Source organism: Molossus molossus, unplaced genomic scaffold (assembly GCF_014108415.1).
Source record: "Molossus molossus isolate mMolMol1 unplaced genomic scaffold, mMolMol1.p scaffold_m16_p_18, whole genome shotgun sequence".
NCBI lineage: Eukaryota > Metazoa > Chordata > Mammalia > Chiroptera > Molossidae > Molossus > Molossus molossus.
Window position 1 is genome coordinate 52832070 of NW_023425353.1, and position 19037 is coordinate 52851106.

A 19037-nucleotide genomic window follows, 5' to 3' on the forward strand; every position below is an offset into this window, starting at 1 on the left:
ACAGATAGAGTGGGAGGGAGAGAGAGAAAGGGAGAGAGAGAGAGAAACATTAACATGAAGGGACACATCGAGTGGCTGCCACCCGCATGACCAACCAGGGCCGGGGACAAACTGCAACCGAAGTACGTGCCCTTAGCGGGAACCGAACCCGGGTCTCTCCGGACCGCAGGCCGACACTCTAACTGCTGAGCCAAACTGGCCAGGACGAGGATTTTTTTTATAATGTGAATTTATTTAAATACTACATGCTACTGTTTCATAAACTTATTTAGTTACCAGCAATATTATGTTAATAGTAGCTTCTTGGATCTAAGGACTTATTCCTGGAGATTCATGAGTTCTCTGAGAATTTAAATATTGTTTTCATTTACATGTTAAGCTTTAAAAAAATTATATACGTCTTAGATCTTCTGAATGACCATCTTTATATCTAAATGCTGCCACAAGAGTGCAGTACCCACCTCTGCATTGGTGTTCATAATCCTACTGGTGCCAAGATGAGGCCAAGTGGTGCAGACAGAACAAGCATGCCAAACTCAAAAAATAGTGTCACAGAGCCGTCAGCTCTATATTCCATTGTACTGGCCAGACTGGTTCTTTTTATGAACCATTTTCCAATACTTCAGAGCAATAAGTGTAAGCAATAAAGAACTTGTCATTATTTTGAGCACTTATTTTTCAGTACCATTTTTTGCAATGTACTATTAAAATGGCCCTTCAAAATAACAGACTGGGTTGAAAACAATAATATGTAAGATAATGACAGTGATTCTCAAGATGATCTATCATGCTTAAAATAGAAATAATAAAGTTAACCAGTGAAAAGTAAAATACATAAATACTTATGTCTACTATTAAACCCAAATGGCATTAAATTTCAGTAAAACATTTGTTATATCTAGTCACCTAAGTAGGCATGAGAATTAGATATAAAAATAATTAAAATCACTGTATAAGGAAATATATAACAATCTTTTAAAGAAAGTCTGGCCCTGTCCGGTTTGGCTCAGCGGTTAGAGTGTTGGCCTGCGGTCCAGAGAGACCCAGGTTCGGTTCCCGCTAAGGGCACTTCGGTTGCAGTTTGTCCCCAGCCCTGGTTGGGTCGTGCAGGTGGCAACCACTCTATGTGTCCCTTTCACGTTGATGTTTCTCTCTCTCTCTCTCTCTCCCTCCCACTCTATCTGAACAAAAAATGGAAAAATGACTTCGAGTGAGGATTAAAAAAGAAAAAGAAGTCTGAATAGGCAGAGCCGAGGATTTTTATGGCAGTGAAACTATTCTGTATGACACTATAATGTTAGATACATGTCATTATACATTTGTGAAAACCCACAGAATGTACAACACTAAGAATGAACTCTGGTGTAAACAAACTATAAACTTCCAAGTGATAGTGTGTCAATGTCGGTTCATTGATTGTAATAATTGTAATACAAAAAAAAAAAGGAAAAAAAAATTGTAATACATGTGCCACCATATGGGGTGTCAATAGTGGGGGAGGTTTTGCAAATGTGGTGACAGGGAATATTCAGAAACTCTAAGTACCTCCCACTCAATTTTGCTGTGAACCTACAACTGCTCTAAAAAATAAAGTTTATTAACTTAAAAAAAAAAAGTGTCTGAGCCTGTTCTAGAACTAGAAAAAAAAAGAATCAAGATTTCTCTTATGGCAGGCTACTTTCCCGAAAGGAGTCCTCTAAGTTAAAATGATACCAACTGAGAAAGGGTTATCCTACAGAAACAATGTTATGTATTATAAGCAAAAATTTAGTGCCCAGAGTTATAATAGAAGCTTACATCAACAATACAATATCCAATAAGAATTTTCTAAAGTATATACAGTTCCATAAAAATAGGTAGTAATTACATAAAACTTCATTTAATATGACACAAGGTTTACCTTTTATTTATTTATTTTTTATCCTCACCTGAGGACATTTTTGCATTTATCTTTAGATAGATGTGGGAGGGAGAGAGGGAGGAATAGAGAGAGAAACATCCATGTGAGAGAGACACATCAACTGTCTGCCACCCACATGACCCCAACCAGGCCGGGGACAAACTGCAGCTGAGGTACGTGCCCCTAGTGGGAACCGAACCCGGAACTCTCCGGTCCACAGGCTGATGCTCCAACTGCCGAGCCAAGCTGGCCAGGGCGGTTTACCTTATTTCTTTAATTCTCACTTTACATGTTAGAAAGTAATAAGATACGATAAAAGAGTAAAAAATTTCAGATGAAGGGGGAAGTCAGGAATGGACAAAAAAGGCGAAGGAGATTAAGAGATACAAACTTCCATTTATAAAATAAGCAAGTCCTGGGATATAAGTACAACATACGAAATATAGTCAATAATATTGTAATACCTTTGTACAGTGACAGATGGTTACTGTACTTCTGGTGATCACTGCATAGGGTACATAAATGTCAAATCACCATGATGTACATCTGAAATTAATATACTTCAAGAAAAAAGAAAAAAGAGCCCAGCCAGTGTGGCTCACTGGCTGAACATCAAGCCACAGACCAAGAGGTTACTGGTTTGATTCCCAGTCAGGGCACATGCACGGGCTGCGGGCTCAATACCCATTGGGGGTGTGCAGGAGGCAGCCAATCAATGTGTCTCTCTCATTGATGTTTCTATGTCTCTCTCCCTCTCTTCTTCTCTCTCTAAAAATCAATAAAAACATATTTAAAAGAAAAAAAGGAGCCCTGGTCAGTTTGGTTCAAGGGTTAGAGTGTTGGCCAGTAAACCAAAGGGTTTCCAGGTTCGATTCCTGGTCGAGGGCATGTACAATGGGTTACAGGTTGGATCACCAGGGCCATGCAAGAGGCAACCAATCAATGTGTTTCTCTCACATTGATGTCTCTGTCTCTCTGTCTCTGTCTCCCTCCCTCCCTCCCTCCCTCCCTTCAACTCTATCTAAACAAATCAATGGAAAAAGCCTCAGGTGAGGATTAACAAAGTAAAAAAAGAGTTATCCAGGGGCAAAAAAATTCAGATCAGTGTATTTCAACTTATTTTTAATATTTCAAATGATTCAAAATAAAGGTTTCTGAATAAAAATATATATACCCATAGATAATCTTAAGAAAAGCAAAAGAATAAAAACCATAATATCAGGTAGAAATAATCACTGATAATTTGGTTACCTCTGATGGCAGTATTAAGTGATTCTTTAAATAACAAGTTTGCATCTTTTATTTGATCTAATTTTAATTTTAGAAGTTTAATAGGCTCAGAACAGATTTTGAGCCCAACTTCATGACATCAAAAATGCTGTCAACCTTATATGCTCACTATTTTAAGTTCTTGCAACCATCACTAGAGCACAGATGTTCCCTTTTTTTCTTGTTCTTTTTTCAGATCAAGTGGGAGGTAGAGAGAGAAACATCAATGTGAAAGAGACACATCGATTGGTTGCCTCCCGCACAACCCCAACCAGGGCTGAGGGTCAAATAGCAACCAATTACGTGCCCTTGACGGGACTGGAATTGAACCCGAGACCCTTTGGTCTGCAGGCTGATGCTCTAACTGCTGAGCCAAACCAGGTAGGGCTATGTTTCTTTTTTCTAAGGACTGAATACAAGATACTCATGAGACCAGAGGTTATTCCTCTGAGTGAATATTTTCCATCATTTATTTCACTAGACAAATTAATGGCTCTCAAAAATGTCAGATTTGCCCCAGCCAGTTTGGCTCAGCGGTTGGAGCGTCGGCCTGCGGCCCAGAGAGACCCGGGTTCGGTTCCTGCTAAGGGCACGTACCTCGGTTGCAGTTTGTCCCCGGCCCTGGTCGGGTCGTGCAGGTGGCAACCATTTGATGTGTCCCTCTCACATTGATGTTTTTCTCTCTCTCTCTCCCTCCCACTCTATCTGAACAAAATATCGAAAAATGTCCTCGGGTGATGATAAAAAGAAAAAAAAATGCATCAGACTCACCCGGGGTGCTTGTTAAAACACACACTGCTGGGCCTCACCTCCTGAGTTTCTGATTCAGTAAGCCTGGGGTGGGGCCCAAGAATCTGCATTTCTAACAACTTCTCAGTGTTGCTGATGCTGCTGTCCTGGGAGAGAACCAGTGCACTAGACATTTACTACACTAAGTCAAGCTCTAGGAATACAAACATCCAAATGTTAAAGCTGCTGTCCTCTAGGAGCTCATAAATTGGAACAGGAAAACAAACAGTAGACAGTTTTAATATATTGTCATTAGGACCACACTAGAGAGATAATAACAAACTAGGAAGCCAGCTCTAAAGGAAAATTCTGATTTTGCTTGGAACTCAGATAGGGCTTTGAAGAGAAGGGAACACTTTAGCCAAATCTTGGAGCGTTAATGAACCATGGAGAGTTAGTCATTCTAGGAAGTAAGGAAAGCACAGAGGCCTGGAGGCAAAGATGTGTCCTTCTAGAAAGGACAAATAATTTGAATGCACGAAAGTTAGAATGTAAGGGGGAAAGGAGCCGGAGAGTTAGAATAGACAGGGGATGCAAGCATGAAGGGCATGCTATGCCAGGCTGTTAGACCTTATCCTGAAGATAACAGGGAGCCACTGGCAGTGTTTCAGTATTTTAGAAAGACAGCTATGGTAAAAGTGTGAAACACTGACCAACAAAGGTATGTTTAGGAGTGAAGAGACTAGGTAATAGACTATTATTGGAGTCTTAGCAAGAAATGAGGTGGGCCATTGGAGTGGGGACAGCTATACCCAAAGGCTGACTTGGTTGGGAGTTAGCAGAGAGGAGGAAGGCACACAAGTCAAAGAGGACTCTCCCTTATTACAGTTTCAGTCACACTGCCCTGTCGTATTCTACCACTTACTTCTGACAAGGTTGGTCCTAAGCCTTCCCTGCACATTCCTCTTTCATCCCCACCCAACATTTGTGTCTCCGGGGTTCCTTCTTAAGTCCTCTCCTCTTCTTACTGTACACGGAAATCCAGAAGAATCTCCACGCCTAACTTTAATACCACCTATAACCTGGTGACCCATAAACTTCCTTCCAGCCACAGCCTCTCCTGAACTGCTTACTGGTCATCACTACTTGGGTGTCCCACAAATACCTCAAATTTCAGCATGCACAAAAGCAGTATCATTATCTTCACTCATTCCCCCAACACACTCACTTATATAATTATTAGTATAAGACTCCAGCCTCAAGGCCTTTATATCCACTGTTCCCTCCACCTAGAACATGCTCCCTTCAGAAATCCACACGTTGCTTAACCTTCTTCCCATGTTCCCCCAGCTATCACTTCCCCAGGGAGTTGGTCCCTAACCATCTCATTCAAAATCACAACCACTCAACATTCCTATTCCTTTTAGTTTTTTTCCATTGAACTTATAAACACAATCCATATTTTACTTAGTCACTCCCTACCCCCAAAAGCTCCAAAGGAGCAGGCATTTTGTGTTTTGTTTACTACTGCAGCCTCAGTGTCCAGAGTGCCTGTGACTAAAGTGCCTACTGACTCTGCTCCTTTTACAGTGAGATGTATATTCCTAAGCTTCCTAATACATAACCTCATAATACATACCTCCTTCATTGAACTTAGAAAAACTTTCTAGTCATCAGACTGATCTGTTGGTAATCAGCTGCTTTGCCACAGCCAAGCTGAACAACGTTTGAAGATATTAAAAAGTCCCCATGAATGGACCCTCTCTCTTTAATCTATTATGCATTTAGAAGGATTTAAAAATTGTTAAAATTCAGGATGCTGTTATTTGGTATTGACAAGCATTTAAAATTCATCTTTAATAACCAAACCATTCAAGAAACAAAGTCACTAAATTCCAAGTTATATTTAGAAAACAACACATAACGCCTAATAGTTTGAGGGGCAAAATAAAAATACGACATGTGTACTTCATGATATGCAATTAATATACCTTTAATGTGGCAAGTAAGGCAATAGAGCCCACGTGACTTCAAACAATGATGAAAGAATTCATCTACCTGTCATCTATAAACTGTAAGAAAGCTTTATCTTCAGTTCCTTGGCCTTCAGCTGCCAATACCAGCTTTACATGTGCCAGCCAAATAGTTAATGATCTGTAAGCATACACTTCCACAAGTAGAGTTCCTGCTTAAACAAAGGAATATGAAAGTCCTTCTTAAAGTAAAGAACCGTTTAGTGATGATGTTAAAATTATTCTCTATGCCTGGCCGGTTTGGCTCAGTGGACTGAGCGTTGTCCAGGTTAAATTCCCAGTCTGGGTGCATGCCTGGGTTGTGGGCTTGATCCCCCAGTAGGGGGCGTGCAGGAGGCAGCAATCCATGTTTCTATCTCCCTTTCTCTCTCTAAAAAAATCAATTAAAAAACAATTTTAAAAATTATTCTCTAAGTATTTTATCAATATTCATATTTTCTAATATACATTTTTTATTGCTTGATTTTAGAGAGAGAGGAAGGGAGAGGGAGAGACAGATAGAAACACTGATGAGAGAGAACATCAACTGGCTGCCTCCAGCATGCCCCCCACCGGGGATTTGGCCCACAACCTGGGCATGTGCCCTGACTGGGAATTGAAGTGGCAACCTTTGTGCATGGGTGGATGCTCAACCACTGAGCCACACCAGCCAGGCTCAAAATTTGCATTTTTATATTAAATTTTCTTAAAGAGGGTATATCTTTACAACAAATCAAAATATTTCATTAGACCAAATTCTGTTCTAATAAAGTCATTTCCATGTCCTCAAACAGATGTTGGAAAACTTTTTCTATAAAGGACTAAGGTAGCAAATATTTTAGGCTTTGCAGGTTAAATAAGTTCTCTGTCACATATTCATCTTCGTTTGCCTCCCCCAACTCTTAAAAAATGTGAATAAATAAACCCCATTCTTAATTTGCTGGCCACACAAAAACAGTCTATAGGTCAAACTCTGTCCCAGTGCATGGACCAAAGGAGGGAAGATTTCTTAATCAAATTACAGTAGAATTCTCCACAGCAAATAAACCTGTATTCCAAATTATTTGTCAAAACACTGTCCAAATAAGTCACTGTGAGCCAAGCATAAGATCCAAGAACTTTAAAGAACTTCAGTTTTACCATAAAGCAAAAACAGCCATCAATTCTCACTTCTTACTTTTTTTACTTTTTTTTTAAATCCTCACTAGAGGACATTTTTGCACTTACCTTCAGATAAAGCGGGAGGGACAGAGAGAGAGGAAAAGAGAGAGAAACATCGATGTAAGAGAGAGACACATCGACTGGTTGCCACCCAAATGACCCCAACTGGGGCCAGGGACAAACTGCAACCAAGGTAAGTGCCCTTAGCGGGAACCGAACCCGGGACTCTCTGGTCCGTGGGCCGACACTCTAACCAGGGCAATTCTCACTTCTCAGTTCAAATTTGAAAACCAAACTGGTTATAAAAGAAAATCCCCTTAAACAAAGTCACCAAAACAGTATAGGTGTAAAGGTGTACTCATAATACTATTTTATCTCCCCAACAGATCTCTAATTCAACAACAGGATGTAATGTCCATAATATATTAAAAATGAGAAGACTAAGAAGATATAATTTCTTTTTAAATTTTTTTTTTCTTTATTGATTTTTAGAGAGAGAGAGAGAGGAAGGGGGAGAGAGAGAAACATCGATGAGAGAGAACATCTATTGGTTGCCTCGTGCATGCCCCCGACTGGGGATTGGGCCCACAACCTGGGTATGTGCCCAGACCAGGAATCGAACCAGAGACCTCTTGGTGCATGAGTCCACGCTCAACCACTGAGCCACACCGGCCAGGCTAGAAGATATAATTTCTAACTGCAACATTGTCACCATTATTTGAGAGAACCTGGACGAGTCTGGTATTTCCATTTGTTCCTTGCCTTCTATAGAGGCGGTAAAACCAGACAATCTCTATCATGATAGATATAAAGTTCTATGGCTATTATCATTTATTACTTCTTGATCAGTGCACAGAAATAAAATTCCTTTATAAGAAGTCAACAGTGTTTTAAAAAGAAGGCATAAAAACATTAATCACGTGAAAATAAGCAGTCAAAGCAAAACACTTAATTACATAATGCATTAATAATAGCTTTCTTGAACACTTCAATGTATGTCACTGTCTGAAGTGTTTTACAAACATCTCATAATCCTCACAATAATCCTAAAAGGTAAACATTATAGTCTGAAAGACTAAGCAACTTGCTAAAGGTCATCATCTGAATCCAGCAATGCTCCTAAACACTATAGACACTGCCAATGTTCCTGGGGCAGCTTCTAGTCTTGACCAGCTCAAGATAAATAGGGATGACAAAAAAAATTAAGCAGTATTCTGCCTCCCTTTTCTCCCAGTTTCCCCTCTCGTTGTCCTGGAAGGCTAAAGTACTGTACTCTTCTTGCTTTGCACTTTTGTGTGCCTGATGGCTGCATTCTATAGAGTTTTGATTCACATTTCCACAGCTCTATTGGATGGATACACAGATGCATTATGATTCACAGCATCACGATCATCAGAACAGAGAGAATTCTAGCCTGCCATATTCCTTCTTTTTTAAAATATATTTATTTTTATTTTTTTAGAGAGGAAGGGAGAGAGAAGGAAAGACACATTGATTGGTTGCCTCCTACAAGTGCCCCAACTGAGGATCGAACCCACACACTGGGTATGTGCCTTGACCAGGAATAGAACCCACTTTTTGGTATATGGGACATCACTCCAACCAATTGAGCCACACCACCCAGGGCTATATTCCTTCTTCTTCTTTTTTTTTTTATCTTCACCCAAAGACATTTTTTCTTTTTTTTTTCCAGATAGAGTGGGAGGGAGAGAGAGAAACACTGATGTGAAAGGGACACATCGAGTGGCTGCCACCCACACGACCCAACCAGGGCCGGGGACAAACTGCAACCGAGGTACATGCCCTTAGTGGGAACCGAACCCCAGTCTCTCAGGACAGCAGGCCTGATGAGCTAAACCGGCCAGGGTTATATTCCTTCTTTATCCAAGTAAGATATCAACACTGTAAAGTTGACATTTTTGTTTTGGCCTTGCATGATGTAAAATAAATCATCCTATTTTATCTGAAAGCTCTGATGACAAGAGCCATGAAGGGTCTTCACTGGAACTACTTTTGATCTCAGACCTTTCCCATGGCCTCCCCTAGGTTATCTGGATGACCCAGGCAAAGTCCAGGCCTTCCCCTCCCTTCCCTCAGCTGACAAGTCTAGGAGAAGCTGTTGTTAACCAGCTGGAGGAGCATCTGCACCCAGTGGTTATAGATAAACATTTATGTGTGGCTGTTCATTCAAGACTACACCCCTCCAATATGTTAAGGAGTGCCTCTATATTGGGAGTTAGACAAACTCAATTTTGAATCCTCACTCAGTTGTGTAACCTGGGGCTCAAAATCCTCTTCTGTAAAATAGTGAACATACTATATAATAAAACACCTACCAGGATACCCAAGTAACAGGCATAATACATGTTCCCATCCCATTGGTTGGCCAAAGCCCTACCTTTGAATATCATCACTCAGCAATCCACATTACATTAAAAAATAAGAACTTGTCCTTTATCATTTCCCTCACTCTCACAGACTGACTAGACATGAACTGAAACCACTGAGTTTAATTTAATAAACATTTACAAAGGCCAATAAATGTTAATCCCCATGGTTATAATAGTTCCTATGCTCCAGAACATCAAAGTCACACCAAAGCAATAATTTATTTGTTTGTTTGTTAGTTAATCCTCACCTGAGAATATCTTTCCATTGATTTTTTTTTTTATCCTCCTCTGAGGACATTTTTCCATTTTTTGTTCAGAGTAGGAGGGAGAGAGAGAAAGAGAGAGAGAGAAACATCGACGTGAAAGGGACACATCGAGTGGCTGCCACCGGCACAACCCAACCAGGGCCGGGGACAAACTGCAGCCGAGGTACGTGCCCTTAGCGGTAACCGAACCCAGGTCTCTCTGGACCGCAGGCTGATGCTCTAACCGCTGTGCCAAACTGGCCAGGGCTCTTTTCATTGATTTTTAGATAGAATGGAAGAGAGGGAAGAAGAGAGAGAGAAAGAGAGAGAGTGAGAAACACTGATGTGAGAGAGAAACCTCAACTCGTTGCCTTCTGCACGATCCAGGGATCAAACCTGCAACCCAGGTACGTGCCCTTGACCGGAATCAAACCCAAGACCCTTGGGCCGACAGGCTGATGCTCTAACTGCTGAGCAAAACTGGCTAGGGCTAAAGCAATAATTCTCAATCAACAAATATGGTATATATCCTACAATTAAATTGCCTTTAAATTAAGATGGCAATTTTTAACCTAACTACCAGATAGGCAAAGATTAAAATGAATAATCCTCAGTATTGGCAACTGTGCTAGACAAACAACTACTCTCATGTACTAATGGTGGAAAGGTAAATGGTACAACACTCCTAGAAGACTGTTTGGTAATATATAGAAAGGCTTAAAAGATATATACTTTTGACCTAGCAATTCAACTCAAGAATTTATCCCAAAGATGATACTGGAAAAGTAGAAAATGAAATATAACAATAATAATCTACCAATCAATTATTATTATGGCACAGCCATAGATGTTATTCAGTCACTGAAAGGGAGAAATCCACATCTACTGCCATAAAAAAAAAAATCCCTTGAACACTGACTATTTCTAGGTGATAGGATCAAACATTACCTTCATTTCTTTGTCATTTTTTTTTCTCTCTCTATCAAGAAACATGTAATACTTCTATAATTTAAAATAATGATTCCCAATTTTGAGATGATATTTTAGACATAATTTCTTTTAATTCTTTTAATCCCTTGAAGTATGAAAGAATCTCAATTAGCAGGTCAGGAGGTTGCTATTTGCCCACAATCCCCCAGCTTCAAATAGTAGGAAGGGCTCCCAGGTCTGGTAACTCCAGGTTAGGGCTCCATCAAACCTGAGCTGCTGTGGTCCTTTTCACCAGGCTTTAACTACTGTATCATGTTTCCTTGTCCACAGCCCCCAGTGTTTTCTCCTCCCCACTCTACTTAGCAAAATTTTATTCAGATACCACCTTTTCAACAAAATCTTGTGACCTTTTAACCAATTATTTCATACTGACATATTTGATTTTTACTACTTTGAGTCTTTTCCCACAGGAGTTTATAAGCTCCTGGAGGGCAGAGACCAAGTCTTAGCTGTTTTCCCCACATGACTCAGCAACGTATTTTATGCACAGCACGTCCTAATAAATATTTGATGAATAAAGAGGTAACTTGTGAGGTCTTTCTAACAGCCACTGCCCTGGCTTTACAAATAAACAAGGCCCAAAAAGGTTAGTACATGGTCACTCACTTATTAATAACAGTCTCATGCTGAATTTAGGTCCTTTCTTTTTCCTAACGCAAGGTTCTTCTCAGTTTTGCATTTTCAAAGTGCTTTTGCTGACATTCTCTCAAGTGAACTTCACACAAGCTGAATTACCATTCTACCCTGATGGTCTTGAATCCCAGCTTCTCACAAAATTAACAGTTTCAGGCTGAACAATCTCATCTTTAGAATCAGCCCTCACAGAGAAAACCATCCACTTCTCAAGTTGCTCTCTGAACAGATCTCTAGTTCCACTGTGTATATCTTGAGGTTTCCTACTTACAATACTTCAAGCATAAAAGAAGCTTGTTTTATTCCTGAATAAAAAAGAAGACTGTTTCAAACATACTTCCTGATGATGCTCAGCATTATGTGGGATTTTTCTGGCTGCACGCTACTCTGGACTAGTACCTTCAGGGAAAAATAGAGATGCTTTAGATTTCTTCCCTGGGTGGAATCAAACAGCCCACATCTATAAGGAAATACTTTATTAATTTAAATCCAATTATGTCTTCAAAACATTTAATATTTAGTAACTCAAAAGCTTTAGAATCTTTACAAAAATCACAGATGATCAGATCAGATAAGATTTCTGAGATCACTAAATCCAAATATCTTAATTTACAGATGAGAAAGATAAGACTTACATGATTTACCAAAGGACCAATTCATTTTCATTCATTCACGTTGGCCTAAAACTCAGAAAATTATACTGATGTTCTATCTCTAAGCCAGGCACTGTACTGGGGTCCAGGTCTCCATAAGTATCTTAGTAGATAATGAATTCAATTAATCTAAATCAATGAGATTTTTTGCAATGAAACTGATACATCAAAAGAATCAGATTAAATTCCTTAATAACTGCTAAACACCTTCTTATGTTTCCTACAAAGAAAGCTTTTTTTTCCTCTAGGGAGACAGTCCAGTGTATAGGTTAAGAATACTGACTCTGGGTCTAGGTTGCCCAATTCAGAATTCTTACCTTGCCTCTTTCTGGCTGTGTAACTCTACACTAATTTACTTAACTGTTCTATGTCCACTTCCTGATGTTTAAGGGAATAATCAGAGTATATAAACAATCTTACATGACTAGTATATGTAAGTGTTTTATAAATAGTAGTCATTCTTATTATTACTATTTTCCTTAAGGAGTTTTCTTATCAAAACATGGGAAAGTAACCAAGATAAAAAGAAAGTACCCTTAGGCTCTGGCTGGTTTGGCTCAGCAGTTAGTGTCAGCCCATGGACCAAAGAGTCTCGGGTTCAATCCCAGTCAAGAGCACATAACCTTGGTTGCGGTTCATCTCCGGCCCTGGTCGGGGTCGTGCAGGAGGCAACCAGTCGATGCGTCTCTCTCACACTGATGATGTTTCTCTCTCTCTCTCTCTCTCTCTCTCTCTCCCTCCCACTCTATCTGAAGATAAATGGAAAAATATCCTCAGTTGAGGATTGGAGGGAAAAAAAAGAAAGTGCCCTTAAAAGCAGTTATTAAAATAAAATTACAATCACTGTAGTAAAAACTGATTAAATAAAAGGGTAAAGATTAAAAAAAAATAGTTCCTAAAAGAACAATTTATGAGTCAAATCCTACTTAAAATACATGCACACACACACACAGAGATGCAGAAGTTTTGCCTTTAATATTAAAAACAAAGTTTACTGGAGCTCATTCTCAACGGTTAAAAACTAATGTCATAGTGTTTGGGGGTTTCACTGAATCAGGTCTAGGTAGTTAAATGACTGCTAAAACACAAGTGCCACAGCTAGATTGGTGTCCCTTAATAAGCTATATCCTAGAATTCCACAAATATTTGGATTTCAACTTCACTTAAAGATAGCCTTTTAAAAGTTATGCAGTAAGAAGAGTACGCAGCACTCCCCCTTGCAGGAACTTCTATCTCGCTGGAAAGCCCTGCCAGAGTCACAGAACATAGGATCTTTATAGCTATGTGATCTTGAAAAATTCACTTAAAGGGGCTCTCAAATTCATTACCTCATCCAAAAAAACACCTATCTCCCAGATCTGAGTGGGGAAAGGAGGGTGAGGAGGTAAACTAAGATTTATATGAAGATGCTTTGAGAATGGCTCACACAATTGTTAGTCCTGACCCTTTTCTCCCACATGCAATGGGAGAGGAGAACAAGTAGCAAACTAAGGTTAAACTATAATTTGTGTCTGGGGTACCTTAAGCTTTCATCATCACACCTATCTAGGTTGTTTCTGGAAATGTAAAACCTTGCTATAGTCTCAGACTTGGTTTTTTAAATATGGGACTCCAGAGATCACCAAATTCATGAAAGGCATATCAGGACCAACCATCCTGCTGCCTAGCAGCTTCAAACTCATAAGAAAACCACAATCCCCTTTTATATATTTATTTCCTCAACCAGTACAGACTGAATGCTGCACAATATGTGATGGTAAAATGTCTTTAAGAAATCTTTAGAGCCCAGCGGTTGAATGTCGATCCACACACCAAGAGGTCGCCTGTTCAATTCCCAGTCAGGACACATGCCCAGGTTGTGGACCAGATCCCCCGTAGGGGGCATGCGGGAAGCGGCCAATCAATGTTCTCTCTCGTTTATGTTTCTATGTCTCTCTCTGTTTCCCTTTCTCTCCCTCTAAAATCAATAAAGAAAAAAAAATTATAAAAACAAAAAACAAAAGAAGTCTTTAGAGGTCCAGCAGGTGTGGCTCAGTGGATTGAGTGGTTTGATTCCTGGTCAGGGCACATACCCAGGTTGCCAGCTGGATCCCCAGTAGGAGGTGTGCAGGAGGCAGCTGATGGATGTTTCTCACATTGATGTTTCTCTCTCTCTCTTCCTCTCTCTCTAAAAAAATCAATAAAAACATATTTTAAAAAGAAATCTTTACAGGTATTTTAAGAAATGAACCCTATTTATATAATTAGTATAAAAATTTGTTATTAGCTTCTTCCAAAGCTAAAAAGAACTTTAATGAAAAACCCAACAGTACTCAAATAAAAAAATTTAATTTCAAACTCATATAACTTGATACCAGATGGCGCTTTATGAACTATTAAGCTCATAAAAAAGCAAATTTAATCTATCCTATGTATGGAGGAATGGAAGAGTCTGTGGCTTCTAAGTACACTCAGTCACATGCACTGACCCAGTATCAAAAGCAGGTGTTTTTTGTTTTTTTAATCCTCACCCAAGGATATTTTTCCATTGATTTTCAGATTAAGTAGGAGAGAGGGAGGAAGAGAGAGAGAGAAACATTAATGTGAGATCTATTGGTTGCCACCCGCACGACCCCAAGCTGGGCCAGGATCCAACAGCAAAACCAAGGTACATGCCCTTGACCAGAATCAAACCTGAGACTGGTCCGCAGCCAATGCTGTAACCACTGAGCAAAACCGGGCCAGGGCTCAAAAACGAGTTTTTAAAAATGGCATGATTAAAAAAAGAAAGAAAGAGAAACATGGTGCAACTTCAGAGCAAATTAGAAACATCGAGAAATGAACAAAACTGTCACTTTTGTTTCACTACAAACAGAACCATCTATGTAATATCTAATGCACAGGAATAATTGGGAGGAACTTATAAAGTGACAAAATTTACTAATCTTATCTTTACAATGGCAATATTTGAAAAGAAGTCTTCTTTAACTTAAAGTAATTAAAATATAATTCACTTCAATAAAGTCACATTGTCTTAAATACACTAATCAATAGTAATTTGTTTAAATTAGTAAATTTCAAACATTTTCTGGATTTTTTTTTGCTTTTGGATCTTAATCTATACTCGCCATATAAATATCACTGATGCAGACACTAATTCAATTTTTAAAAAGAGAGTTCTGATAAAATATTTTCTAATCCAGTTAAGACAAATCCACCATAATAAGGCACTGTGCTGTTATCACTTGACCGTAGTGGTAGGCATTATTATTTCTATATCTATTTTAAAGATGAAGAAACTGAGGTTTATAGATATAAAGGAACTTGCTTAAGATCACCCAGCTAGTAAGATAAAAACTAAGTTTTCAACTAGCTCCATGTAACTTTAAAGAAAGTCAAGAATCACATTCTAGCTTGGCAGCAGTTCATGAAAAATAAGTAATTTGTTTCTATCTAAACATAACTATTAAAAGCAGACCCGTCAAATAGGTTTGATTTGTTTCCTATTTTTAGATGAACATAGCAAAAATAGTCTTGAGATGTCAATACCAGTTTTAAAATTTAACCATCATCTTAGAAGCCAAACTGCAATATCTCACATTTAAATAGGGAAGAAATCTCATGTAAATGACTCAGGAGCTAAGCCTACAAAAATAACCTGTGAAGTGTTGTCCCTGGCTCTTCTACCCCACTCCAGAATCAGTAAAGAAACAAAATACATAATTTCCAGAGAATAAAGAATAAACAACCAAGAGAATTGAGACATTAGACCATTCTCCTCATTACATCCATCTGGCCCAAGGGACTGAACTGTGAAGGTGTGCTACTGCCCTTTATAAATTTCAGAATTATAAGTGACAGTTAGGAAAAAAAAAGGCAGCTGCAACACGAGCCTATTGTACGCGAAAAAGCTGAATCTAATAAGAACATGTATCACGAGTACCAGGTCTCATTTCTAGCTTCTCTGTCAATTATACAAAGAGTCAGCTATTAAATATTAATGGCATGCCATTTGCACTGAAGCTCTTGAGAAAGAGCCTCCTGCTACCGATTTTTGTAATGAAAGAAAAAACGTCCTTATTTTCTAGGTAAACCCCAAGCCACTAGAATCCCTCAGATGGGCTATCGAATTCTGTCCTTGCAGGGGAGGTTTTCAGGGCCTCCCCACACCCAGAGGAGGAAGAAGGACTTTGGAAAGGGCGGGTCCCAACAGATCCCAGGGCGGGGGTCCCGGGGGTCCTCCTCCCCCAGTTGTCAGCGACAGGTCGCGCGGCGGGGCGGGGCCAGGGTCCGCGGTCCGCACAAAGCGAGCCGGCAGGCGGACCGGACCCTGGCCGGGTGGGGACCGGGCGGAGCGAGGCGGGGGACACTTACCCAGCAGCAGTACGTTCTTCCCCGCGGGGAGCTTGGATCGCGAGCGGGTGGAGACCTCGCTGAGGATGCAGGACCTAACGGGGAGCAAGGCGCACGCTGAGGCCGGGGGCCGGGAACGCAGCGCGGGAGGGATGGACACGGCCTCGGCGCGCCTGGGCGGGGGCTGCCGAGAACGCAGTGGCCTGGGCGCGGCGCCGAGCTCCGGTGGGCACGGATCCCGAGGCGTCCGCGGGCCGGGAGTGCTAGCGGGGACCCAGGGAGGGGTGGGGTCGTTACCAAAGGTTCTGCCCGTCCTCATCGTCGCCTGCTGCAGCGCCGCCGTTGCCCGATGTTAGCTCGTTGGCCAAGGAGCCGCCCGTGTAAGTCGAGGCTAATCCTGGCGGAGAAGAGCTGAATGAGCTGACTCGCCCCACAGCCGCCATTTTGGTCGGGAATCACACCGCTCCCGGCAAAGCTGAATGAGCGAGGCAGAGGCGGCAGAGGCGGCAGAGGCGGCGGCGGCGGCGGCGGCGGCGCGAACCCGGATATGGAGCGTTCGGCGCACGGGAGCGGGGCGTGGTCTGTGGGGGCGGAGCCCCGGGCCCGGCAGGGACTGAGGGAGCGTGCGAGCATGGACTGCGCGTGCGCTGCAGACTGGCGGGCGCGGAGAAGCGCGTGCGCGTGCGCTTTCGGCTGGGAAGGCCGTTCTGCTGCAATCCCGTCTTCGCTGAGCTCAGCTTGTTGAACCGCTTCGCCCTGGGGTGCTGCAGGGCTGATTGGGGTGTGTCAGGTGAACTGTGCTCCCTCCCACTCTTCAGTCGGGTCCACAAACCCCGCAGCCGGCGTGGAATTCCTGCACTGTCATTGCCGTTCCACCTTTCAGGCTGAGCGCCGGTCCCTCGCCTACACCAGGGCTTCACCGGCGCCTAGATGGAAATGGGCCGTTCCGCTGCCAAAGAGGCCGTTGTGTAGCCAGTGTCTGCAGAGTTACTGTGGTCCCGGATTTCTGGGCTTTCTTTGCATTCTCAGGTGGCGACGTGTACCTCAAACCTTTGTTCCCCCATCAGGAGCAGGTTCCCCCAGCTCCTAAGCAGCTGCATGACAAAAAAGAGTATTGACGGGGCTTGATTTAATGGTCAGGATTTTGTCTAAGAAGCTCCGGATGAGGTTCGAAAAGACCCACTAGGTGAGGTGAGTCATCCATCCATCCAATCAACAGACGTTTATTCAACACAATGACAGACACAGTCGGTACTGGTGATACACAGTTGGAAAAGAAGTAACCTAAAATACCCCCTTTCTATCAGAACTTTACCGGTTAAATAACTGAGTGTCTGAGCCCCATGTCCAGAAAGGGTTGTCGGTTTTAAGGCTTTATCCTAGTACACCTTGTAAGAGTGGTTGCTTAAAATAGTCTGGCCTTTGTACATTATAACTGTCCACTCCTATTTGAAGATCACTGGATAATATATGACCTCATCAGTGCTGTTAGGCTAGTGAGAAAATCCACAGCTAAAGACTGCTTGTATACATCGACATTGCAGGTAGGCTAAAAGGCTTTGGAAGCTGGCAAATCCGAGTTCAGACTTAGCTCAGTTATTGGCTCTGTAACCTTTGACAATTTCTTTAACCTGGCTGAGCTGTGTGATGAGGAGAAAAGGACCTAGAATCATTATGAAGATTAAATGGGATGATTCATGTAAAATGGATTAGAACAGTGACTGACAAATTTTAACTGCTCCATACATATTTATTATCAATGACTGATGTTTTCCTTTACCTTTCAAACCATTAATATCTGACCAACCCCTGGGATTGAGGTGCCTAATGAACTCCTGCAGCTAAAACTTTACATTTTTTTGTTTGCATGATTAGGAAAGTAACCAGAACCCTGTCTTGGGATCCCAGGCTTTCAATAGTCACAGGCAGGATGGGGACTCCCAGAGGAATGTGGGAGTTTAAGTCACTGCTGTAAAAGAACTGTGCACTGCACCTGGCCCCTCAGAACCAATTCACTCTCTGTACTTTTTTCCCTCAGTCATCTTTTTTCCTCAGAGCATTTTTTATATACAGAGTTGTCAGTTCCATATCATATTTATTTAGTCTGGGAAGTGTTAATTTATAACATTGTCAAGTTGCTAATGTCCCATGATTTCTACATACCCAACTACCCACTTATATTGAGGTCAAAGTTGTATTCCTTGTGGTTTTATAATATCCCTATCCAGCATTATTCCATTAAAATAGCTGACAAGAGTGGTCATTTATGAGTGCTTACTGTGTGCCAGGCACTACATGGTGTGATTTGCAATCTTCATTCTTTGTAAGGAATCAGAAATTAAGTGATTTACCCAAGTCACACAGGTCAGAGATGGAGTGGATAAACTGAGATTTTTAACTTTCCACTGTATCAAATGTCCTAGGTAAAATCACTTAGAATAAATGTTCTGGTAACTTTAGGTGCTTTTATGGTAAATAACCTTCTATGGCAATGTCTACATAACAAAAACAGAACTTATATATTATAAGGAAGTCTATAAAAGGCAAGAATTCAGCAGTCCTTTGGAATTTTTGTTACCAATTGATCTGTTTACAATTGAGCTATTTCCTATATTATGATTACTTTTCTTACTTACCCAGCTTCTTGTTACAACTAAAGTTAACAACTGTCTTGGCTTTCATTTGCTTAGATTTCTGTGTCCTTAACTCTAACTCAGTCTCAA

The 19037-nt window shown here is 41.0% G+C and overlaps 1 protein-coding gene across 2 annotated transcripts in view; it reads right to left on the reverse strand.

The window, feature by feature from the left end:
* The window catches only part of DYNC1LI1 (dynein cytoplasmic 1 light intermediate chain 1), a 36353-nt gene extending 19490 nt beyond the window's left edge, over window positions 1-16863 (reverse strand). The window contains exons 1-2 of one of the 2 annotated variants that reach the window (XM_036266806.1): window positions 16612-16863; window positions 16336-16409 (exon numbers count right to left, since the gene is read on the reverse strand). In XM_036266806.1, coding sequence (XP_036122699.1) covers window positions 16336-16409; window positions 16612-16757 — 220 coding nt within the window. In that variant the 5' untranslated portion in view covers window positions 16758-16863. Of the gene's footprint in view, window positions 1-5956; window positions 6108-16335; window positions 16410-16611 lie in introns of those variants that run through there. The other variant, XM_036266808.1, reaches the window with a different exon arrangement.
* Window positions 16864-19037: the final 2174 nt, after the last annotated feature.